General features: G+C 33.8%; 1 protein-coding gene across 1 annotated transcript; it reads right to left on the minus strand.

Annotated features, from left to right (window-relative positions):
- Window positions 1-677: 677 nt before the first annotated feature.
- On the minus strand, window positions 678-1,778 carry LOC111642464. The gene has a single exon (XM_023388818.1). The coding sequence runs from the start codon at window positions 1,776-1,778 to the stop codon at window positions 678-680; it is 1,101 nt and encodes a 366-aa protein (XP_023244586.1).
- Window positions 1,779-26,875: the final 25,097 nt, after the last annotated feature.

A 26,875-nucleotide genomic window follows, 5' to 3' on the forward strand; every position in this document is an offset into this window, starting at 1 on the left:
TCCTGTCTTGATGTCCTATATCTATGTAAATGTAACCATGGTCACTTAGACTACTGACCGGCGCAACTGTCCACTGTGATACTCTGCTTAAAGCTCTTTCATTGCATACAGTCACATCTATCCAACTTCTTCCTGTTTGAGCATCGAAAGTTGGAGGTGACTCTGGATCATTAAGTAGGTGTAACTGGTTGGAACTGACAAAATCCAAAAATAATTCTGCTCTGTCATCATTATTTGTGTCACCCCATAGTTGGGAATGCGCATTAATGTCACCCCCTATTATTACTTGCTTATGTGCAAAAGTTGTAATCACTTCATCTAAATTCGAAAGAAGGGGACCTAAGTCCTCAGTTATCGGGCAATATATACTCACTAATACCATGCTTTCACTACCACTTCCTATCTCGAAACAAGTCATGCTATCATTGCTCCAGTTACCATAGAATAACACTGGTATTGACGTATTGTTCACTATAGCCATTGTTCTTGGTCTTACTCCTTCATCTACATTATATAGAGTTCTATATGATGTTCTTAAATAGCCTGGTACACCCCTGTAACAATAGGGCTCCTGCACCAAAGCTATATCAAGTTTTTCCATCGTTTTAGTCAGTGCCAATGTAGCCGCTATCGATCTTTGCACGTTCACTTGAACCATTTTAATCTTTATATTTCTATTATTGACTGCCATAATCGATCTTAGCAATTATGAGTCGACGTACCTTTTGCACTAAAGGGCATTTCTTATCAAAGGCATTATGGCTCACTTCTCTTAATTTCTCTCGTTTACAATTGCAACATTCCACTCTATGTTTATTGGGACAATCCCGATACTTGTGGTTATTACCACATTGACTACATACTATGTCCTTCTCAGGACAATTTTTGGCAATGTGTCCTATTTTGCAACATTTGAAGCATTGTGCCACATTGATATAATCTTCAATGCCACAGCGTGACCAACCTAGATTGATCTTTTTCCTTGGCAACAACATCTGTCTCACTTTTGGAGTGACCTCAATCACCCAATTTACTGTTCTTTTCTCTCTACTTCCAAATTGGAACTTTAACTCAATCTCCTTGGCATACTCCTCCATTGTCATACCTGTGCTCAAAACTTCATTCTGTTCATAAAGACAATCCAGTATTTCTTCTTTCGGAGTGTCCTTAGCCACCCCATAGATGATTAGTCTTGGTCGCTTCTTCGCGGGCTCCCTTGTCCTAAGGCCCGTCTTTTCTTCTATTTCTTTACGAAGTTTATTCTTGTCTTCAACACTATTAAGTTCAATGGCAATCCCTCCCTTACGCAGTTTACGGACTGCCTGTATACCGACTCCTATCTTCTTTGGATCCACTTTCTTCTTTAACTGTTCTTTTGTATATTCAGGATCATCTCCTTCTTTCGACGGTTCCACCAAAATAACCTCTTTAGGTTTACTTGTCTTCTTAGGTGCAGTAACCTGTGCATAACTTTGCGGAAAAGAAGTCTGTTTATTCAAAACTTGATCCAGCTTTTTGCTGATGTTTTCCATTGCGGCTTGCAACGGTACCGCTTCTTCTTTGTGGCGAAATAAGTCTATTAATTTATCGATTTGTTCAACCACGTAGCTCACGTGGCTTTTGGAGTTTATCCGACTTTTGCCACTGTTCAGCATATACTCCTCTATATTATCTCTGATTCCTTCTGCCGTTATAATTCGTTCATCATGCAGGGAAACTTCCATTTCCTGCGACGACACCTCGTCGTCTGTATCAGAGGTTTTCTGCCTCTTTGCCATAGTCCTTAAAAGGACTGTTTTTTAATAGTAAGAAACGCAGTAACTGTTTAGTTTCGCCCACGAGGGGCTACTTGCGGGCAGGACCACTTGGAGGTACAGTTACTACTTCCCCTTGGTTTCGTTATCGCACTTACAAGGAGAGCAAATTTGCAAGGCAAAACTGACGCCAAAGACACACGAAATAGCTCACTATAAAGCACAACGATACAATTGGGGCACCCTGCCCTGAATGTTGGCCATTAAGATGTTAGTCACCACTTGTTCTCTGTTGTCTGTTGCCTGTACCATACCTCCCTCATAACTGCTTTGCATTTTGTAGTAATGCCACCTTCAAACTGCATGTTACTGCTGTTATGGTATGTAGATATAATTTATTGTGTAAAACATTTACTCTATTATTGCGCTAATTTTAATACTGTTTATAATAGTAACCCTTACATCAAGCTACCGTGTAACATTATGAAGCCGCCTTAAGCCTGTCTTCTCTACACCCATTTATTGTTCAATGATCATACCTTTATAACGGTTCCTTTGTCTTGTATGGTTTTAAGTATTATAAGCTTTTTATATGTATACCAACTGAAGAGGGACTATTCCGATAGTTCGAAATGCATTTTGGTTATTTCATGCTTGATGTACTCTACACGATGAAATAAAAATCGGCTGCTAAAGTTAAAAACCACTGCACGACGGATTTATTATGGTTAAAAGCCACCAAATGTTCTGGATGTTAACTAATAACGTGGGGACGATAAGAAAATAAAACTTTTTTTTCATTATGATTTATCTATCTTCAATCATCTTATGTAATTAGGTAACAAAATTATTTACCATGTACAGAAATGTAACTTGGCTACTTTTCAACAATATTTAGTAATTCATGAAAATCTGTTGCGGTGCTCAAAATGACTACATTTTGAAAGTACAAATTTACTAAAAACAATTACTTTGTCAGGAACTTTTAATAAATCAGTCTTTTTTTAATGATAATTAAGAATGTTGCAAAGTTGTTTATTTTTACAAGAACAATTACCGTGACATTTCGAGTTGCATTTTATATTCTTTGAGCGACATTTGCATTTTTATGAACATGGTATCTTTTCCAATAACATATTATAAACCTTTGCTTACTTCCAGATGTTAACATGAATGCTGAGCAAAGTGTTAATAAACTTGAGGGTACGTCCTGAATGTTAATTAATAAAGTTACTTTCAGAAATTGTAAATTCATTACAAGCATAAAGTCGATCAAGAAGACCTTTCTTGTTTTCTAACCTGATTGATTAATGCTCATAACAACAGCTAAAACATTTCTGGAAGCTGCACGTCCCCTATTAATATTAGGCACCCTAACTAGAACAATCGAACCAATTTCAACTGCAGGAAATTTTGAGTTGGAATGTGAAATCATTTTACATGCTTGTTTCTCTAGGCCAGATTTCGCACATTCTCTCTCAGAATTGATTCCATTCTTTTTAAACAGAGCTTGCAAATAACATTTGCACCAAATCCCTCATTCTCGTTGCTTTCTAAGCAGATAACATGAACATATTCATGACACTCTAAGCATTTGTGAGCTCTTGAGGTTTCACATTTTTCTTGAATTTTAATTTTCAGCTTTTTCTAAAATAATATCTTTGTTATCAGTACTTGTCTTCATAAACTCAATTAATTTATCATAAAATATGTCCATTTTACTAGCCATAACTACCGCACAGATGCACACTCAGAAATAACAGTCAAAAATGAACACAACACAAACTCGAGAGTGTTTGCAATGCTCCCGTTGACAAGTTACAACCTGTGTGTCGTATCGTGGTTGCATCAGCGAACTCTCAGAACACTTTATTGCTTTTCTTAATTACCGCAACGCGTAGTGGTGAAATATCATGAAAGCCATGACGCAAATTTTTCTTTTTGGTCTTTTTGAGTCAGTCACAACGCATTTTGGCTGTTTTTACAAGTGAATATCACGTTGTGGAGAATTTAGAGACACCACAACGCGTTGTAGCCTTTTTCGCTCAATTAGCGTTTTCGTTCTTTGAGCCTAACATATACATCAAATACTATAATATAACTAATATTAAAACAAGAACTATATAAGAGTTTGGTTATTTTAGTCTACCATTGTCATGTTTATCGCGATACCGGGAAAGTATTACAGTATATGGCAAAATTTCATAGGTCAAGTAGACAAAAGAAAAAAAAAGACAAAAGATTTAAACTCGGTACCCTCGAAAACCGTTTAAGAGATATTTTGTGCTGGCCGGTAACCTCGTATTAGGCAAATTTCCTATTCGAATGCCACCATGCCGATGATTTGATAGAAAGAAGATAGTGTCGAAAAATAGAGTCGAAGTAAATTCCACCAAAAGTAGTAGTTGTCTTCTTCCCGTAAGAGAGGGCACTCAACTACTACTAATTAATTCTGGTCTAGTATTAATAATTGAAAAGTAATCTGTGTTTGACAGATTGCGATGCCCATGTGCATGATCGAAGTTACTAACCTTAACGTCTTGAAAAAATTCATATAATACTTGTTTAAATAAAAAAATCTCGTAAAAATGCTAAAATAATTCCTTTTATGTGATCCCATAAAGAAAAAATAATGATGAAACCAAGTTAAAAAAGTAAAGATCAGCAAAAACATAACCTGTAAGTAAATGAAACTTTTGAAAATTGTGTCGTAAAAATATTGAAACCTGATTTGACAGTAAGATTTAACATGTAAGTAAATTACACATTACACAGATTACAACTACAGGAAATTTTGCCTAAAGCAAATGTCGCATGACAATAAATAATAAAATAAACACCGCCACAGGAAAAGACTTCGATCTGTACTTTTTGCCGTAAACAGATGAAAATCGAGACAAGACATGAAAATCGTAGAAGAAAGAGGACCAGATTAACGACATATGAAGTTTCAATTTCTAACGCGAGTCACATTATTTCGATTCAAAAATTATGCCTCGTAATGAGTTAAATACGTAACCTGGAAGACTCTATTGCTATCAGGAAAAAGTATTATGTACGTGTATAAAACACTACACCATTCCAGGCAGGCATGTGTTATGTGCCACCTATCGCAGTAATGGCGTAATGGCACGTGTATTTAGCTCTATATCATAGTCGGAGTAATTCGGTAAATATAATATATATATTTTATAAAATTATATCCGTTTTTGTGAGAATTATACTTAGTTAATTATTTTGTTAAATTTTTTCTAATAGATACCGCTACGTGTAAAGTTAGCAATCAAATGTAGACAGAAGTTAATCGATATACAGAAATCCAATCAATAATTTGGGGTGGGATGTACCACACAATCTACGTTAGAAGTATTTGAACATCATTGCCGAGTTTTGTAGCAATTACACGGCTTAGACGTGCATAGCGAACAAATAAACGAACGTTCTCATGTATATAGATATCAGTATAATAATATCAGCATTATTCTGATATATATTAGTTAATAAGACCTATTAATAGATTAAAGTGACAATAGATTAATACTAATAAAGGAATGTTGATAGATTCAACATTTATTTCTGGTACGAACCTTTTAGTTTTAATTTGCAAATAAAGAAATTCGAGAGTAATGCACACCATGCTGCTGAGATTAACAGTAATGAAAATTCTCTATCGTGACCGTCAGTGATAATAAGCCAAAGACACAATCGTTAGTTTACACAAACGAAGTAGATACTTAATTTAATACGTCAGAATAAGCTCGAAAATTCTTTTTATCGGAAATTAATCAATCTCAAAAAATTTGATTTATTGTACATTTGTACATTTTTTCTTACAATTTTTTTTACAATATTAATATGCTATAATTTATCAAATGTTTTCTTTTAACATTTGCTTTATTCATGGATTTACAATATTCTCAGAAATATTGTTGCCTGCGTTATGTATAATTAAATTATAAGGAATCAATTATAAAAAACAGTGCCTTTGACACGGTGAATTAATATAAGCTAAAGATCATAAATATCATATTCATAAAAGCTGCAATAAATTTGTATTAATAGCATTATTTTAAGCTATTTATAGTATTTTTCTTTTTGTGGTTCGTTATTATTTTCACTCCCATTGCAAACAACATTTCGCCTATAATACAGATGCAAGCTATTATGTAACCTGCTATCAGAATAACAAAACTTCCTAACAGCTCGTCCGAAGTTAATGAATTCATTTCATTGACTTTGATGTTTTCTTTGTGAAATATATTCTTCTCGATCTTCTCGATTATTCCAGACTGAAGCATTCTATTTATTCTGAAAATATAAAGATAATGTTACTTTAATTAAATTGACGTAGGTTATTGTTATCAAATTTTAAGTAATACTTTTTGTTCAAAAGATCTTTATATGGAAAACTCTTTCTGATGTAATACGCTTCGCTAAATGTCATCAGAGAATCTTGGCTTTCCAAAATCCTTCCTTTCAGTTTAGGTTTGAACATTTTATTTAGAACATTGCTGGCATCTATAAAAGCGAATCTCTCATTTGTTAGTTTTTCAATCGCCTCTTCAGCGGTTAACCAATTATTTTCGATATCAATGTAATCTTTTATCATTTTTGCATCACCGGAATCGATTCCCTGAAAAATTATGGCTAGTATGTAATATGATGTTAATTTTCATGAAAGATAGAATTTTTTTCAGAAACTAGCAAATAATTATCACAAGAAAATTATTTCGCAAAATTTGTCAAAATTCATATTTACCAAATACATAATTTAATCTTCTTTATATCTTAAGAATATAAAGAATATTAACATTTTTTTTGTAACTACAAGAATATTTTCAGGAGTTTTTCAAAGCATAATGTAATCACTATAACGGAAAAGTAAAAGTAAGTAAAACATAATATTTGTTTATTACAGAATATAGGGGAGATCGGGGCAACTTCGGCATGCGGAACAAGTTTGTCAAGCGCTTTTTTTAAAAAAACAAATTAAAAGGAGACTTTGGTTATAGGTTAGGCAGTTGAGTTTTATTGGTGGCTTGTTGAGTGTAGTGTTTTTATTGTTCTCCAACAAGCGTAGTGGAATATNATTTTCCTCATTTTTAGGGAGCTTTATGGTGGGACGAATAGATATTAAAGTCTTACTCTTGTTTTAGGGTTTGTAAGGGCAGTAGTAGAAAATTTTAATTAAAAAGAGGAAAAAGACCCCGTGCCCTATAAGAAAATAAGGACAACTCGAAATGAACCAAAAAGGAACCTCTTCCAATTTCCCTGCTAATATCCAAGAAGCTTGTCGTCTATTTGCACAGACGCAGCAAAACCAACGGGAGATCTATGTAGAATCCCATGATCTAGCACAGGACGTCCGATTCGATTTCTCTTTGATGTTACCGAGATCTACGGCATCACAAATTCTTCAACGTATTGTACGCGCGATTGAGCCTTCTCCTTTTTGTACTAATTGTAATATTAATAGTATAGACCAGATTCCATTGGAACACGCACCCGTGGAACCATATTTAGATAAGGACGAGACGCCTAGTACCGGCGGCAGGCACACTCCTCCCCGTCGGNTTTTTTTTCAGTTTACAGCAGTATTTATTACACAAAATTTAAGTAAAGCTTAACATGCCGATCTTGCCCCGATCTCCCCTAATATCTAGTATGATTAGAACGCAATCGATTGTTTGCTAAAATGTAGGAAAAAAATTGAAAATCTTATTTCTGATCATTACGAAGAATATTTTATTTTAAAAATAACTTCGTTATAATTTGTAAACATTGCTATTACTTTGAATATTATCGATTCTGCTTCGTTATATGATCCACAGGAATATTTCCCATTTTCCAAGGCAGAAATTAACTCGTTAAATGTCTTCGGTGCCTTTTCGTAAACGGGTGCAGTCAGGAAAGATATTAATGTTCCGCTATAACCGTAACCAATGACAGATACCGACAACAACCAGAATCCTATACATATTCTTGACGGCCATCTCTTCAGGCAATTTAAATCTGTCCCTGAAATACAAAGGGCACACCCTTACATCTAATAAAGTAAATAACACTTACACTAACTGGTGAAGTTACTGTACATAAAATTTTAAGATTTTTGTTTACTTTAATTAACTTTACCTTGAAAAGTAACTGTTGCCAGCAAATTGCAAATACTCTTGCTTAACGGCCACGATCTCTCGGATCCAAGTAATTGCCTCTCGAATTTCATTATTAATGCGAGAATGCATCCAAATATTAATATGGATACTCCGAATATTATCCAAACCTTAAAAAATAATTTTTTACGATATCTGTAATTTACATGATTTTATAATAATTGCTTAATTAAAAAGTAAGTATCCTACAGTAAAATAAACATCGTTTTATCTTAACTTCTTTTTTCGTTAATGTATTTTTATAACAACAAATTTCTGCGAATGGTTCTAATTTCAGTTATATCTATTATTTTCTCATTTAATTTGTATTCTCTTTAATTCGATCTAAAGTCACATTGCATTCTACATTATTTTTAGTGTTAATATATATATCTATATTATATATAATATATAAATATTAACACTAAAATAATGTATAAGCAATTGTAAACATTACGCTAACTTTCCTTTTTTGACAAAGTTTTGTTTCTTTAGTTTTTCTAATTGCTAATGTTTTAATTATATCTATAAAAATGAGGTAATTGTTTAAAAATATCGAAACGAACGAAAGAACTTTACTTTTAAACAGTAAAATAAAAAATATTGAAATAAATACCTGAAGTGACAAGGGTTTTGCGATTGTAATCCAGTCTGTGTCTCTTTGCTTTTCGATCACAATGAAAGTGATAGGATTCGTGAGAACAACCGACGAATAATCTGCCACTTCGTATCTTTCTCGCTCCATGAACAATGGAATTGCAATTAAATCTGCTTTCTGTTAAATAAAAATTGAATAAGTTTTTCATTCGGCTACGTAAAGTTTATTGTTATTTAGATGCGATTTATACACTAGACATTTAAAATCTCTGAAATTTTATTTTCTGGTTTAGAAATGAAATATAGTAATATTGAATTGTCGAAAAGATATTTTTAAACCCTTGATTCGATTTTAATTAAACAAATCTTGAATAAATGTTTAATTATGTTTATGAATAAATGTTTAATTATGTTTATGTAATCATTTGGCATGTGAAAACATGACTCTAAAACTGAAAATTTTTGTAATATTACATTACTAGTTTCATCCCTTTTCAGTTTTTTGCATTCACACATTATATTTTCTGTAGAATCGAAGTAATTCTGTGCTTCTGCAATTTCATTCGACAGGTTAAACGTATCTGCACGTCCATCATTCCTCGAGTAGATAAAACTGTTGAACATTGATAATTTGCTTGTATTTTTAATCCGATAGTATTTGAGGTGTATCTATCGAATGCCAAGCAACTAATTAAAAACCAGTTTTTGTAGAATCACTTCTCTTCATGTGTTGAGTTGTCTTATCCTATCGGACTAAACAATTAAATGTATTTTCTCATTAAAATAAATTTTGGTCCGATATTTCATTCACGCCATCAAATACAAAATCGTAGTAACGTAATTATTTTTAACCGTTTTTGACTTCAGGAGGAAAGATTAATTGATACGAATGACAATCAAACACATTTGCTACTCCCAAATTCATTATGATCTTTATAGTAAGAATACATTCCATGTAAATATTATTGTAAATGATAATTTCCATTATTTAATAATTTTCAAAAACGAATTAATTCATTTACTATTTATATTTGAAATTAAATGATTTGCAGTAAATATTGTTTAACTTAATTTTTCGAATTCTTTTGAAATATCAAAGAAATGTAAAAATATAGAGGAGAAGGTGGTATTATGGAACCCCAATTATATTTTAATGAATTGTAAACAAGGTATCGTAAGTACACCCACATTTTTTGCGCGAAAAGTACTGGTAACTAGTAAACTAAATGTTCCTAATTGGATTTTTCGCTAGTGTAATTATAAGTATGGTTTTTGAAGGCTTTTGTACAAAAAGTCCGAAAGTAGGCTTAGAGAAAATCGGGTTGTAATATGGAACCTTACCAAAAAAATGCTTTAATGTAGCCAAAAACAAATAGGAAAGAACAAANAGTACCGGCGGCAGGCACACTCCTCCCCGTCGGACCGGTTCTCCTCCTGTCTTTACTCCACGTACCTCTCCTCGGAATAAGAACCCTTCCCGAATCGGAAAACAAAGTAAACACAAGGAATCACAGGTACGGCACACCTTAACTAAAAGGTGAGATATATATATATTTTTTTGGGCTGTTGACTTGCTATCAACAGATTGACAGTTCAAGGAAGAGATAGTTTTCTTTTGATGATAAAAGTGGTGAGTTAATTCTAGTCTCTACATTTGAAAGAGAGATGATAATTTTCATTACTAAGCATATTTATTTCACAAGCTACCAGAAGTTTTTTATGTAAAGTGGTGAATCCATTCTACCTCTACCTTTGAATGAAGGAGGATTATTGACTTTACGCTTCAATTTCATTATTATTACTGTCATTGTTGTCGTTTTTTTTTGTTATTGGAAGCATTTCAGAATGCAAATTCATTTGTTTATTTTGTTTAACTTTCTGGTAGAAGCAGCATATATAGATCCTTTGGTTCAATAATTGGTTTACACGTATATCATGTAAACGACTGTGTTGCGGTTCAAGAGCAGCAATGTGAACTTTTGTTAACTATACCTTTTAAACAAGAAGTAGGAATCTCATGTATCCTTTTATCTTTCCTTCAAAAATAATAGGAAAGGCGGGAATAGTACACCTGCTCCACTTCTTCAGATTTCATTCTCGAGCTTGGTGTTTCTCGGTTGGTAGTACTCCAAGAGGAAGAATAACCCGTTTACTTTGGGTGTCCCTCTCCTATAAGGGTCATAATTGCTTCCTATCCATTTTCCATTGTCACTTGTGGAAGCAGCAGCTTGGGATGTCTTCTTCCAGAATTTCTAAGATATCATTTTTTGATGTGATAGACTCACATCAACCCGATCTGATCCTGTCATTTCATTAGGATTTTCATTTTCCAAACCAGAGTTTTCTAGAGTTATGGTGTGTTCGCTACGCATTATGGCTCTGGAGAATTCTGTTTTGCACACTTTCTTTTAATTATAGGAACAAATGATGGTCCTATCGAAAAAGGTTTTCAACCTCAATTCTTGGCGACAGTACGTCAATTACCTGCCTGACAAGTAGTCATATGAGAAGGAAATTTTTTTTTTTGATGTGCCGACCAAGGTTCGGTTAAGTTTTAATTTGAAGCTTGATGGCCTAAGATATTATTGATTTCATCTTTCTGCTCATCTATTTTCTTACTCAACGTCCAAGGTCTAGAAGCAATATGAAAGGTTGATTTAACTTCCATTGGGAAAACTCTTTCAACTTTTGTTCGATGGGAGCTAATATTTTTTTTTGGAAATCGGTATATTACACACTGTGTTTGAGAGACGAGACCTTTCTTGTAATTCTCAAGTATGCCTAGCTTATTATTCAAAATCGAGACTATTGCTCCGTCTTGAGCAGTATCTATATGAGGTTTAGAGCCTCTAGCCTGATGGCGAAAGTCTATGCTTCTTCCAGCCGCCATCTTAAGCCCGCAGAAATATTTTCGTGGCACTGTGTGTAAGTGAAAGGTTTGATTCGAGGAAAAGGATTCTCTTATCTTATCAAAACTTTTTGGAAATTTTCTCTTTTCTTTGAGAAAGTTTCACTGTGTGAATCCTTTTTCCGAAAGTTTTTGCCATGATTCGCTCTGGATAACAAACATCCTTTCACCAAATTGAGTACCTAGATGGCAGTTATATCGGTGAGTATTCGAAGAAATTTTTTTCTTGGGCGCCAACTTATTGGTACAGCTTTTGTGGGATGTAACATACATTCTGCTTCGTCTCACGGAGACTGTACCGGATAGAAATTTTTTTTTGATTATTAGGATCCACGGAGAGAAAAATTTTTATTTTTATCATTTTATCAAGGGCTATGCGACCCAAAATTTAAAATGGATCAAAATTCTTTGATTTTTTAAAGGATCCTTCCTGATTTGCTGATATCCGTGCTTAATTGGTATCGTTCTAAAAAAGTGCAATATTGGTTGAGCACGAAAATTAAACAGAAGTTTTCTGTCACGGATCAAAATATTACCCTTCATAGAGAAAAGTCTTCTGACCTGAGACCTTTGAACCAGCTGTCTGTTATCTTTTCTTTATTCATTAATAAGGAATTGATTCTGTACAGCAGAATGAGAAGCTACGAAGATCCAAATGTTGAGGAGGTTTTCTTTTTTTCCATTGGTCAAAATCTAAGACCTAGAGAAAATCTCTCTCCATTTATTTTGCCAAAAGGTCGATTTTTCAGCTACTGAAGCTTCAGGACTGCCTAAAATAAAATCTTTTCCTTTGATCCTTTTTGAACAAATTTTTTTTTATCGCCGGATGACATTCCTCCGACGTCAGGCTCTATTTAAGCCATACGCCCTTATTGGCCGAGGACAAGAGTTTTGAAGTGGCGAGCCTACGTCATTCCTTGGTTATTAAAAGGTCAAATGTTCCAAACTAAGAGTACTTACTGTCGAAGGATGGATTTGGACACTTTAATAATAACGATGACAGGTTCTATCTCGAACCTGATCGTAGCTCTCGTCCATGGATCGACGAGATTGCACATCTTGTAACTATCAATATTTGAAAATGTTCTTCGGACGTCGCCGATACCCTCTATCGGACTCGAAGCTCTTTATCACGTACGACCAATGAAGATCATTTCTCTATTTGATGATTGTGACAACATACCAGGACATTAGAAAAGGTGAAAAGGTACCGGCAGGACAATCTCTTTTATCATGCACTCTGACTAGGGTGTGGATAGCCAACTGATTATTAACATATTTTTACATTTTAGTTAGTTTTTACATTTAACATGTAAGTCGACTTTATCATAAAAAAAATTTGTACGCGTAAGTCGACCATCTTTTGTATCCTTTATAAATCTTTTTTTGATATCGTAGTATTATTATTATTATATTCTTTTTTCTTTTCTTCGCGTAATATTAATTTTGTTGTTTTTTTTTTGTAAGTTTTTTTAGTGCCTATAAAAGGGTTTAAGTTTGAGGTAGATCGAGAGAGAGAGAGATTTTTCGCGTATTACCTCTAAAAATTTTTTTTCTCTCCCTCTGTTTATACACACAGAATTTCTCCATATAACGGAGATGCGAAATTTCCCCCCTGGTAGGGCGAACAGAGATTTATGAAGTTTCAAATCTGGAGTTTTGCCTTTCGAGTTTTGACTTATAAATTAACGTCGAGCACAGGCATAGAAAGACAAAAGGGAATTTTAATGGTGCATAATGGAACGAAGATAGAAAATACCAAGAATATATCTCTTTGAGAACTTCAAAAATATAACTCGTCGATCAACATGAAGATCTCCATCATATCAATAGTCAACTTCATCTCTCCCAACAGAAGAAAGAAAAATCACACCAAGGGTGTGCGATTTTTAGAAAAGTGGGGAGTCATGTGAAAATCCGACTCTTTTAAGAGAATTTTTATTAAATACGTAACAAGTTATATTTCTTTCATCATCATTTTCGTNTCCGCTACAGTTCGCCTTTATTATCAGTTCGAAATGGGGTGGTTCCATAATACCCGCAGTGTTCCATAATACCACCTTCTCCTCTAATAATAATCTTTTTCATCTTTCTTATACAAAGACGGTTACAACATAAATGTGAATTAAAAAAAAATAAAACAAATATTACTTTTGTAATTACTTGTCCAACGGCTCCAGAATATGATCCATTTTTTTCTTTCTTTCCGATAAATTTCGGAATAGGTTGGACAACTTCATATCTGTGAACATACGAATAAATAAAGATTTTAAATTGTTGGAATAACATAAAATTCGACGAAATTAAAAGGAAAAGTAATTTTCTAAAACATTAAGTTTCTAACTGATTTATTTTGTTAAATATAAATGTGAAAATCCGACTCTTTTAAGAGAATTTTTATTAAAATAGTAGCAAGTTATATTTCTTTCATCATCATTTTCGTTGTTTCTCCCATTCTCACCCTAATGTCCGAGGAATAGACCCCGGATAGTGAACTGCGTAATTCGTCCGTCAAGAAGGTCGTCCCTAGGACGAAGTCGTCCGAGGCGACCGCGGAAGAAATCCCCTCTCCCCGGGATATTTGTTTGTTTTGCTAATTGGTCACACCGCAGACACCTTGTAATAGAATAGTCTCCTGCGGGTGTCCGGTGGACGGAGACGGATGAATGTTCCTGTATGGAGAGTAGACAAGAGGTCACCTACAAGGGCACCCTTACGGTGAGAACATTACCAAAAATGGTCAGTCATCTCCCCAGGTGATGACGACTTTAACATTAATTGGTCAAGCGATGTCTGCATTGTCGTCACCCATGACGGGGGAGACTGTCATAAATCGGGAGAAGTGACAGTTTGCGTCAGAAGAATCCCCGAGATTTCCCACGCTAAAAAGGTATAAAAGGGGAATGATCGGAGATCTCGAGGCGATCATCGGAGGACGCGATCCTCGAAGAAAGAAGACTACAAGCGTCTACTCTGGAAGGACTTCAAGGTTTCTGATCGCCGACCTAAAGAGGTAAATACTTAGATTGTTTTTACTTCACTCTCTCTCGGTATGCTCGGGACTTAGAAAATATTGTCTCTCGGTATACTCGGGACTTTGTATTTATTTATCTGTTCCTTTGGATAGGACTTAGAATTATTTTGTGTTGAGGACCTTTGGTGGTCTCACTTACGGGATAGACGGACTTCGTTGTTCGATATTGTCGCGACTCGGAATTTATTATGATTATCACTTTCATATTGTTTAGAATTAATATGTAACCTTAATGTATATGTATTTATATTTAAGTTTATATTAAATATGTTATTCCTAATTTAATGACTCTTGATGAGTACTATCGACATCTCATCATGACTTCGTTACGCCTCCCACTCCTTTTGCCCTCCTATAGCCACTCTCTGACAGCGCGCCGGTAAGTGGGAGAAACTCTTATCCTATCCCCTCGGTTTGCACATATTGGTGTCATCCGACAAAACATGCCATCCGACAACCGAGAGCGGGTCTTCCCGACCCGTGCAGATTAAGCGGTCATTAGGGTTCGACCCGGTGACCCCCTGCTACTCACATAAAATAAATATATACTTTTATTTACCGGTAAATATATCTTGAGTGGAATAAAGTACCCAACGCACATAAAATAAAGTTATCCTCCAAAAATTAATTTTATAATTACAGCAGAAATTAAGTTTTATATTAAAAGTACTTCATTAAAGTTTTCGTAAATAATTTGTTAACTGTCAGATGGAATCTAATAAATTCCTCGAGGCATATTGTACATTGAATCCGATAACTTTCACTCGGCAAAAAAATTGTTAAGAAACTTTTTAAAATAAACAAATTTTCAAAATATGAAAACCACATGAAATACACCACTTTCCGATAAAAAATATCTTCCTGTAAAAACGTGTTTTAAGCAGCATTGATATTTTCATACTTACGTTTAAAGTGTAATATATGTCTTTATTTTCGCTATAATCCTTACCTCGCATGTTGTAGAATTTCAATCGGCAATTCTACAACTAAAATTTTAACATCAAAAACCTGTGAATGAGAATTATAGAGAACCTATAGGTGAAGAAACGTATAATTACGAGATTTTTCTATACATAATATATCAGCATATGTTCATAACAATAAATAAAAGAATTGTTATTTTATGGAAAAAAAATTAACACACAACAGTCAAGTTGACATAATATAATCCTGTTCAATTTCACAAAATTTTTACAGTCGGATATATCCTAGATATACATAGTATCTACATATTGTATTTTTATCTGAAAAATTCGAAATAAAACGTAATTTTTTCTTAAGTTACTGTGTAACTAATGCTATTCTCTAGTTTCTGATACAATTTTTTAGCAAATTTGTTATATGAACAACCATTAATTAGGAAACTTTGTTTTTTTTGATTTTCAGTGTATTTCAGTTTTATAATGTAGATATTTGAAATAAATATATAACCATTAATTCATATAATTACATTTAATTAAAATGATTATAATAACTTAAGGAAAAGAATAATTCCGTTTCATTTAGAATTTTTGAGAAAAAAGAATACAATATAGGAAAATTGAACTTTGGAAATGTGGCTTGATGATTTAATCGACATCGAAGAAAGAAAAAGACCAAATAAAATCGTTAAATTTCTTCTAGGCAAGTAATTGATGTAATACGCGAATTTATTGGTTTATAAAATTTGAAGGAATAAGGCAGTACGTCTGCTCTAAGTATTTCACCTATTTTGTAAAAGTTTAGCTTGTTGCAGTGTTAATGATTAAGATTTTATGCTTTTTGTTAATCCAGTTCATAAGTGAAATCATTTTATTTAACCATCTGCTCTTTTTCGAAAGCTGAATGATATAGACAAATTAAATATTTTTAATATAGAATTTAATGTAACAGATTTATAAATTATTTTTGCGTGGCTCGGTGTTCTTAACATAATTTTCATTAGTTTATAACCGACCTGACCGCGATTAGTAGTAGCCCTTCTTGGACCACCATCTAACAGTATTACCTCCCTTTCCGAGTCAGGAAGATAAAAGAGTGCGAGATCATTTCCGCGAAAATCACCGAATAAATACGATGGAGATGAAAAGCGGATAAAAGAGACTGGACTTTTAGGCATAACAAAGAAAGAGGAAAGTAAAAACAAAGTGACATATTTGATAGCAGAACTGCAGGGAGAAAGAATTGCGAACGTGGGGTCTTGGACAATCTGCATATTAAACGTAAATACTGTATTTCATACTTGCTGTACGAAGGAAGCATAAAAATTTTATTTTTTGGGTTCACACCATTTAAATACAATCAATTCGACTTTGGTCCAAGCTGATTCGATATATGCCGACATCTTGTGTATCGTAACAAGTATATAAACCTAGAAATGGTACTGGAAAATAATATTTAAATTACCTGAATTTTAATGATTCCTGAATTGTTTTAAAAATGTTGATGTAAAAACCTTCGGTAATTTGTCTTCTAGACTCTGTAAAATTCATGAGAAACGGCATCTGCAATTTTATAATCGTATATTTATACAATGACTTAATTTTAAATGTTGCGAAAAAGTATAAAATTTAAATTACGTCAACTGCAGCCACTTTCCAAACATAATTCTCGTTCCATTTTCCTAAAAGAAAATCTAACTTTATAATTAATAGTATTAATTTAAATGAATAGAAAATTATTGAAAATAATTATTATGAGAAATGCCAGTTATAATATCATTGTCCGACAATTTATTGCTGAAAATGTTAGAACGTTCTGTGTATACTGAAATGGTTAAATTTTTAATAGCTCATAAAAGATTATTTCGAATAATCTAGTGAGGTATATTGTAAAATTTAGAAATTACAGTAAGATTTACAGAAAAACGAATTTGGTAAAGATGTTCTGATTTCCCCCCGTATTTCATTATCATATTATCATTTATTTTTTTTACAAGAAGCAGTTATAAATGTTAAAGAAATTAGCATTAATTGACTTTCCTGAGAATAAATTTATAAATACTGTATATCAAAATATTTTTTTTCGTATTGTATTTTAAAAGAAACGCATTTACTTACATCCATAACGAATAATTTATTACGTTTATAAATGTAACTTTTTACTCTGTTAAGTATACTTAATGTATTAATGTAAGTGTGAAAAATTTCACTGAATATATTTAATCAATCCAGAGGAATAATTCGAAAAATACGCATGCTGTAAGAAAATCATTAATCCAAAAAATGTTAGATTTCAGGGGATCGGAAGATGGGGCTATTGGTTTCGTCATATAGAGTAGATGCTCTGGAATCGGTGAAAATGGGGTCGACTTCATTTTCTTGAATGCAAACCCATGTTTTCTATTGTGTATTTTTTATTGCATTATTCCATATAAAAATAAACAAACAATTATATAAAACGCTTTCTGAAAAGATGCACTAATTAGAAATTGTGGGAGTTTGAAGAATCTGTATGTTACTGCCACATTGTGCACTTTCGAAAATCGGTAAATATCTATAACTTTCAATAAGAAAAAAGGCAAATTTCCGTAAAACAGATGTTAGGAAGCGTTATTACTTGGTCAAATCATTCTTGATCAAGTAATGAATTGATTAAAAAAAACTTGTGCAACAGCACGTTAAAGTGATTAATTTTGTGATAACAATGGGAATTTGTAAGTCTACAATTTTTTCAAATTGCAGCCACATAATAGCTTCCTAACGACTTTTTTAGCATTTTTCTTTTCCTTTTTTTTATTTTCTGAAATTCATAGACATTCACAGATTTACCCTGGTGGAATGTGGCACTGAACAAAACTTCAATGGCTCATAATTACTGATTAGCTCATCTTTCTAAACAGTGTTTTAGATAAAAGTTGGTGGAATATGTTTTACATAGGATCAGAATATGAAATAAAAATCAGGGATTTTCATTTAAGAGAAAGAGATATTTTTACAATCATTTGAAATATTATCCGAATTTACAATCATTAGAAATATTATCCTAAAATGCATCCTCTGCTATATTGTAACTAACTAATAAAAGTGTAGATATTATATATTATTGCGGTATTTTATGTTACTCTAATCAAGATTAAACGGAAACGAGTTTTTAAAAATTAATTAGCTTTGCAGAATCTTTCTTGTGGCACTGATTTTTCAAGGAATTCAAACTACAGATTTCGAGTCTCTACGTTAAAACGTAGAAAGAAGCTTGTAATTTGACAGGAAATTTAGCAGTCTAATATCAAAAACATAACCAATTTTATTATAACGTTTTGATGAGTTTATGTATATTTTTTCCATTTTGATTTGAATATATGTAAAATATGAATTTCTCAATGCAAAACTTTAGAAAATTTACTTAGTTATTTCAAAATTCAAAAAGTGCATAAAACGAAACTAGTTCTAATATAAAATATGTAATTAATTTACAATAATTTATATACTGTTAACTTACTTTTCTCTGATGAAGCAGATTTAATTGTGAATAGAAGAAATACGTAGAGAACCGCTGAAACCATTCTTGTATCTGATAAATTTTCAGGAAACGGCTTGGTAATTACGTGACCTACAATATTTTCCTGTCCACGTACTGTTACTTATGTAAACATAATTATTGTAGGAAAACAAAATGATGGCGAGTAAAAATTTTCTGTATTTATAATGAAAAATATTTTAAAAAACTAATATTAAATATTTTATGATTGGATATAAAATTAATTACTCAAAATTCCATTGAAACCAATCTGTCAAATTTTTGAAAATGATTAGTTTAATAATAATTTGAGTTTATTCCATTTAAAAATAATTTTAATTCCAGTGATCGTATTATAATGTATCTCACGTGACGATATTGATCTTTTTTTATTACGTTGGCGATAGTTCCACGAAAACAAGTAAACCGAATCAACATTGAAGTGAGTGAAAAGATATTTAATTAAATGTTGCTTTTTTGCCGTATAAATAATTTATTTATAATTGAATAACATTAATGATACAGAAAAGACTACTTCTTAATGGCTGTAAAAGTAATTCTATATTTGATAACGTATTTTTATTTTATTTTAATTTACACTGTGCCTTTTTTACATTTGAACATTGTGTATAGGTTATGTCGTCTATAAGAAAATCTATAAAAAAGAAAGTTTGTAAAATACTAATATTAGAAAATACAATCCACAATACAGTGATTTTCCGCAAAACAATAAAAACGGTATTAAAATCAACTTGTAAGTCAAAATACAGTCAAACCTCGGTTTTCGAACAAATGTTTGAACTGATATTATCCCGGTTGCTCATACGATAACTCATTTACCAAACAAACTACTCGGCGAGTCAGTCACCGAAAGTCAACAACCTATATTTTAAACAGTCTTCGGTTCGACCAATCGACAATAGGCCTATCGATTCGAAAGTTAGTGGTGCCGAAGTTACTCCGTGTCACGATACGTTGCTATTTAAATTAGATTTCTGTGTGCATGCGTGAAAGACACTATTTCCGTTATTCGGTAGGCACCAGAGTCGAATTTAAATCGAATTATTTAATAAAAATCGCGTTATTTAATTTTATCTACGAAACAATTTAAATATTGTATTGCCTATAAATAGCAGCACTTTTCCAAACATATTAAAAACATACTGTATTTTTACAAGTATTATTTACTGTCTTTCTTTTAGCTTTTAATCACTGTATAATTTAACTATCGATCGATAAATAGTCAATGCAATGTTAACCCGATCAAATTATTCCGTTATAATATGCTTTATTAAGAATAACAATTAACTAATTGAACCAATGGCACTGATGTCTTTATTATTAAACTGTGTATTATTCATATCAGTCTTAACTGTATTTTCTATACACCATTATAACAGTGTTCTTGTTACAGAAAAATATGTAATATCTTGTAATATTTAATGCCTGAAATTTTAAATAATATAGCAATGCCAAAATTATAAACAATTTGTGTAAATATTTGAACATATTTGAATAATTTAATGATATATATTTTGAGAGACCGTTAGGTGGCGCTTTCTGTATTGTCAGTTGTTTTGGTGAGTCTTTTAATTTTGTGAATTTTTTTTTGCAATATTGCGTTTTTTTGTGGTGATCTTTGTCTCTAAAGAGGCTGTTACGTGCCTGACGAGCCACCGTACTTAGAACAGGACTTTCAATTGGTGTGTACTGTGTTATTGACTGACCACGTGCACCGATGGCGGTTAGGCGTAACCATCCTTTGTTATGGGTGGCCGTAAACCAAAATCTACACAGGAGTCTAACGACGAAGATGTAAACGATTTAGCTTTTCGTCAAAGCTATAGAGGAAGTGAAATGAACTGGTTTCCCCAATAGTCGGAAAAAGGCCAGTCAATCTGCAAGAATTTCATAAGTTACATAAATTACTGCAAAGGCTCGTTGATCTCCAACTCGGAACTGTTGAGAAACATGCCGATATACAGGACAAGTTAATTAAACTGCAAAATGAAAAGACAAAAGTTCAAGCACGAGTCAAATCGTACGCGGATTGCTTGTCGGGGAAATCTGACAGTCTGCGGGAGCGTTTTCGCGATTCCTCTAATAAAAAAAAGAAAAACCATGATTTTAATACCGAATTAGGAGGATAAAGGCAGGGAGAATCCTAAAACCGGAAAGACTAGTTTAATGAAATTATTGTGTCCTAGAGAGTCTAGAATAAGTGTTGATAGCTGTGTAGTGATGAAAAATGGTAGAGTGAAACTGCAGTTACCTAATACAGAACATTTGTATAGGTCCCTACAGCTCATTGAAACCAAAAGAGCTGAAGGGTTCCAGTATACAGCAAAACGAAAAGCCAAATTGTTCCCTGTCATTAGGATACAACACATAGATAAGTACATCAATGCAAATGAATTGTTTGAGTGTCTGTGCTCCTAAAATGAATGCATAGAAAATGCTATCAAAAGCGGGGAAAAAATGAAGATTCTCTTCCCAATACCATCACGATCTGACTTGAGTAATTCTTGGGTAATAAGAGTCTCCCCTAAATTGAGATACCTTCTTAAGAAGAACCGTACAGTGTATGTTGGACTTCACACCTCTCTGGTTCTGGATCATGTAAGCGTACGTCAATGTTTCAACTGCTGTAATTTTTGGCCACATGGCATCAAAGTGTCTCCCCAAGCACCCAGCATGCAGTCATTGTGGGGAGGAGGGTTATAACTTCAAAAACTGTAAAAATAAGAATAACAACGTCTGTATCAAGTGTATTAACTGTATTCGTTGGTCACAATATTCAAAAAATCAAAACTGTGAGTTTCATCATAAAGCTTCAGATCCAAATTGTCCTAGATTGATAGCAGTAAAGCAGAAGTTAATAGAAAACACAAATTATGGTGAATATGGGTACTGATTTATCCTTGAACATTATGCAACTCAATCTAAAACACTCGAAAAATCCTACGGATAGTCTCGTGCAATTTTAAGTGAAACTCTCATTGATATCCTCTTAATCCAAGAACCGTATATTTTCAATAATGTCATTACAGGCTTTCTGGCTGCCTTTAGGGTTTTTACAGATGATAGGCTTACTCCTTGGGCCTGTATTGTAATATGTAATTCTAACCTCCCAGTTTTGATGCTTTATCAGATTTGCAACAATACCTGTGTCATCGTTACCCTTCTACTGGATGATGAATATTACTACATCTGCTCATGCTATTGCCCACCCAATGACCCACTTGAGGACACGTTACTCTCTCTTGACCAAATGTTCCATATTATTCCATCTTTTAAACTCATTATGGGAGTTGATTCTAATGCCAGGAGTTACACTTGGTATGATATTGTGGAAAACAAGCGTGGACATCAATTCGAAAAGTTTGTCAATATGCATAATCTATATATTATCAACGAAAAATGTGGTCCAACTTATGATATTCCTTTGGGGAAAAGCTGGGTGGACCTAACTGTGGTGGGTAACTCTGCAGTTTCCAGGGTGACTGATTGGCAGCAGCTGGATATTGAAACATTTTCTGACCATAATGCCCTATATTTTACAATTATAACAACTTCTCTTCGTCCTGCTTCCATTGAAGGAAAATACGACCTCTATAAATCTAAATGGGCAGGTTTCACTAATGCTGTCTTGTATAAGCTTGACTTTTCCATCTTGGAGATTTCACTCTCTTCTAAACTCAACATAGGTGGCTTCTGCCAGCATATTAATAATGTTATTTATTCAGTCGCATCTATCTCAATTTCGAAGAAATTTGCTCATCTGAGAACTGTACCATGTAACTTCTTTGTGAGGGCTTACACTCCATTGCAAAGAAGTTAACAGGTTGAGACGAAGGTATCAAAGGCAGAGAGATTCTACATTAAGAGCAGTTTTTGAAATTGATTATAGAGAAGCAAAGAGAAGTTATGTCAAGGAACTATGCAAGGCAAAGGTAAATTCCTGGAAAGTGTACTGTAGCACAAAAAGGAATGATGATCCTTGGAGAAACATATATAAAATTATTAGTCGCAGTAAACCAATTAACTCCACTTTTAAATCTGTCCAGGTCTGTGGGAGGTTTACTCATGATATATCCTCCACACTGCGCTGCTTGGCAGACTTGTACTTTCCTGATGACAACCCAACTGATGAACCAAACTTCATGGGAAACTGATCCCTTATGACTGAAGCATATTCTAGCCATTCTAGGGATTTCCTCTTGTCACTGAACTAAAGCAGGCTGTGTTTTCTGCTGCACCTACTAAGTCTCCGGGCCCTGATGGCATTTATGCAATCATGCTGCAGAAATGTTATACTCATCTTGAGCATCTCCTTTTAAAGTTGTTTTATGGTTGTTTATATAATTCATATTTTCCATTGTGTTGAAAAGTGGCAGAAGTTAATCTTATTTCAAAAGGTTCAACTAGCACAGAAACCCAGAAACGGTTCAGATCAATAAGTCTAACCTCGGTTATGGGTAAAGTTTTTGAAAGGATTCTCCTGAACAGGCTCAACTGGGAGGCTTCTTTTCATGACTGGTTCTCTGATAAACAATGGGGATTTGTAAAGGGAAGATCAGCAGAGGATGCCCTGTTCAATTTGACAGACTACATCCAGAATGGGCTTAATGACAGAAAATACACAGCAGTAGGTTTTCTGGATATTACAGGGGCTTTTAACAATGATCGGAATCCTAGCATCATTAGTCAACTTATTAAGCTGCACTGCCCACCTTATCTGATCAGCATGATAGGCTCTTATCTAAAGGATAGGAAGGTTCGTCTGGTATGACAGGGTGTTTTTTTGTGAAAAGCATCTTACCATGTCCTGCCCGCAGGGTGGTGTACTATCTCCATTTCTATGGAATCTTATTGTTAACTCTCTTTTATGCAATAATAATATAAATGTTTTCATACAAGCGTTGGCAGACGATATTGCGATAGCCTATCAGCATGCAGATCTTCAAATTGTTCAGGAGAAGCTAAGTATAGTACTCGAGACTATTGCAAGACTGGCACAAGAACACAAACTTTTATTCAGCACAAGCAAAACTGTAGGAATGCTCTTTACCACTAAGTATAAGTACTCGTTTCCATCTCTCAAACTCAATAAAGTGATTATTAATTGGGTCAGCACCCACAAAGTACTTGGGTGTCTATCTTGACTACAAAAACCATCAAGAGTACATTTTGGCTCGGGTCAAACAATTTGGTAATCAGCTCATGAGATGTGCAAGGTGTACCTAGGGCTTGACTTTTGCAGCTGTCTTAACTTTGATCAATGGAGCTATCCAGCCACTAGTGTTTTATGTAGCTTGTTGTTGGGCTCATGTCTCCTACAAGACCTTCTATGCTTCTAAACTTCTCAGGGTGCAACGTCTTTTTCTGTTGAAAAAAAGTTTGCTGCTGTAGATCTGTATCTACAGATGCTCTGACGGTTCTGGCAGGTGTTCTTCCATAGCCCTGCTGGCTAAGGTGCTCCAGTACTATGTGAGGACAGGTTGCATCAGCACTTTCCATGAGCATCTCCTATGGAAGACTGGTATTAATTTACTCCCACGCGAGTGGGCTGTTCACAACGGCTCTTTGCACCCATCCGACTTCCATCTGTTTGATGTGTCTCTTGATCCTATCCCTACTACTGGGCTTGTTATTCTGAGTGATGTTTACATCTTCATAAGTTCATAGCTTGGTGCATCACAAGTTCGAGCTTGGTGTTGGCTCAAGTGTATGTTGAGCCAACACCAACTATATGAGTACCCTCGGCAAATTTTTAGGCAGTGTTACAATCAGGTTACCACTATTTAACAAACTGAATTAGCAGCAATCCATCAGGCCGTTCAGTGGAGTTTGACACTCCCTGACCAGTTCAAACATATTTCAATTTTTAGTGATTCTAAAGCTGCCCTGACCTCTCTTACGAATACTAATTCTCGAAGTAGTCTGATTAGGAATATTCAATAAACTGTAAACTTAAGCTCGAAATGTTTTTAATTTCTTCTTTTAAATTCTTCTATGTCCCAGGTCATGTAGGTGTAATGGACAATGAGATGGCGGATGCTGCGGCAAAGGATGCTTCTAAAGATAAAAACCTACCTCTGACTATGCAGCCTTATTCTAGAAATATCCTGAAGAGGATAATTTATGACCTCATCTTTGAATGAAACCTATCATGGACCTCTGACTAAAGGGAATGTCACCAAGATGTTCTACCCATCAATCTATGACTTTCTCAGGAATCCAATTAAAAAACATTTCGTATTCCTTTTCTCAAATACTAACCGGACATGGAAACTTCAACTGCTATCTAGCGGCACGTAATTTGGCCAGCAGTACTTTCTCCTTGTAACGCACACTTTGTACTGTACATGTGATTGGTCGAGTTGCCAGTGGCGCGAAACTATTGTTCGTGGGATTATGACTGAACGCCCCTAAAGCAGAAGACCCCTAACCGCGAAAACGGAAGTCGTTGGGAGAATAACCCTGCGCGGGACGAGAGGAACCGCAGGGTCAGTTACTTTTTGGCTTGGTCTCGGGTTGTGAGGACGTCGACGAGTGCGAGAAGCAAGAAGAACGAACGTATACCCCAGAATAGAATTGAACCTTTGGGTACAGACTCATCACTTTGAACTTGTACCTGGCTAAGATTCCGGTTAGCCGTAACACTCCTCCTGCGCAACGGATAAAGCTGAAACAGTAAAGCACATAATATATGAATGTCATATCTACGAAATCGAACGCTTCAGGCTAATGATGGAAGTTCTGTCGTTGGGGTGTGGTTGACCTTGTCCAGCCCATATCCTAGTGTCCAAAGAACTGTGTGCCTATTTTACTATCTTTATTAAGGACATTTTTAAGAAAAAACGACTAACAGTCTATCGAATTCCAATGTTAGCTAACCATAGTTGTTACTCTATGTGCATTGTTAATTTCTTACCTATCTATAGTTATTTTAGGTATGTAAACATTGTTCTAGTGTAATACTCACTCCAGAGTGGTGCACTCACAAAAAAATTGATATATATTTTACAAAATATTAGAAACATAAATATATTTTTTACAGATAGTTTACATTTTTCAAATTTTTTTACATTATCCCTTTCTTCGTTTCGCAATAAAAATTTCAACAAATAAACAAAGAGTAGATAAAACGTATCCAGCGCTAAGTAATATGAAAATTCCGAAAAGTTCGTCCATATTTAACGCGACTTTTTCGGTGTTAGTTGTGAAATCGGAAAATTCTCCGGTTTCGTAAAACTTGTTAATAATTCCGGCTTCGTTTAAATGAGAAATTCTATAAAATAAAAGAAAAATATTTGATTAAATAATTTAAATTGTTGAAAATACGCGAAATTTAAATTATGTATAATAATACTAATCAATTGGCAAAACAGTAAAAAGGCAGCTTTCTATCGCTCATTACAATTTGTACGATCAAGCAGTTTTAAATAATCATTGTTTTATTAAATAGTTGGGGCAATGCTGTTCCTCGCCTACACAACTGCAGAATAAGAGCAACAAGGATAAATTATCTCTTAAAGACAGAATTTTTGCAAGTGTTGTGTGGTTTTTAAAAACGAAACCATAAAATAAGTTATCATAACTTTTCCGATTTCATCAAATTTAAATAGTTTTGATAGGTTTTAAATAAAACAAATCAAATTTCGAAACTTTATTTTCAAAACATTATTTCTGTAGTATGTATCGATAGTAGACTATGAAGCCAGAAAAAATTACTAAAGAGAGGCCATCTAGGCCACCTTGCTGGAAAGAACCGAAGATAATTTATTAAATCGTACAGGCCTAGTAAAAGCGTATAGTGAACAATACAATCGGCTAGGTTGATGCAACAACATCAACCTAGCCGATTCTATTGTTTACTAGACGCTTTTACTAGGCTTGTACGATTTCCACGACGTTCCATATTTTATAATTTCACTTTAACAAATGCAGAATTACCATCATAAAATAAACGTGTATTTACTTTATCTTCAAA

Source organism: Centruroides sculpturatus, unplaced genomic scaffold, assembly GCF_000671375.1.
Source record: "Centruroides sculpturatus isolate CEXI.00-Female unplaced genomic scaffold, Cexi_2.0 scaffold1226, whole genome shotgun sequence".
Lineage (NCBI taxonomy): Eukaryota > Metazoa > Arthropoda > Arachnida > Scorpiones > Buthidae > Centruroides > Centruroides sculpturatus.

What these genes read in the sequence shown, in the direction of transcription:
- LOC111642464 (XM_023388818.1), bottom strand. Translation starts at nt 1,778, where the DNA reads ATGGCAAAGAGGCAGAAAACCTCTGATACAGACGACGAGGTGTCGTCG.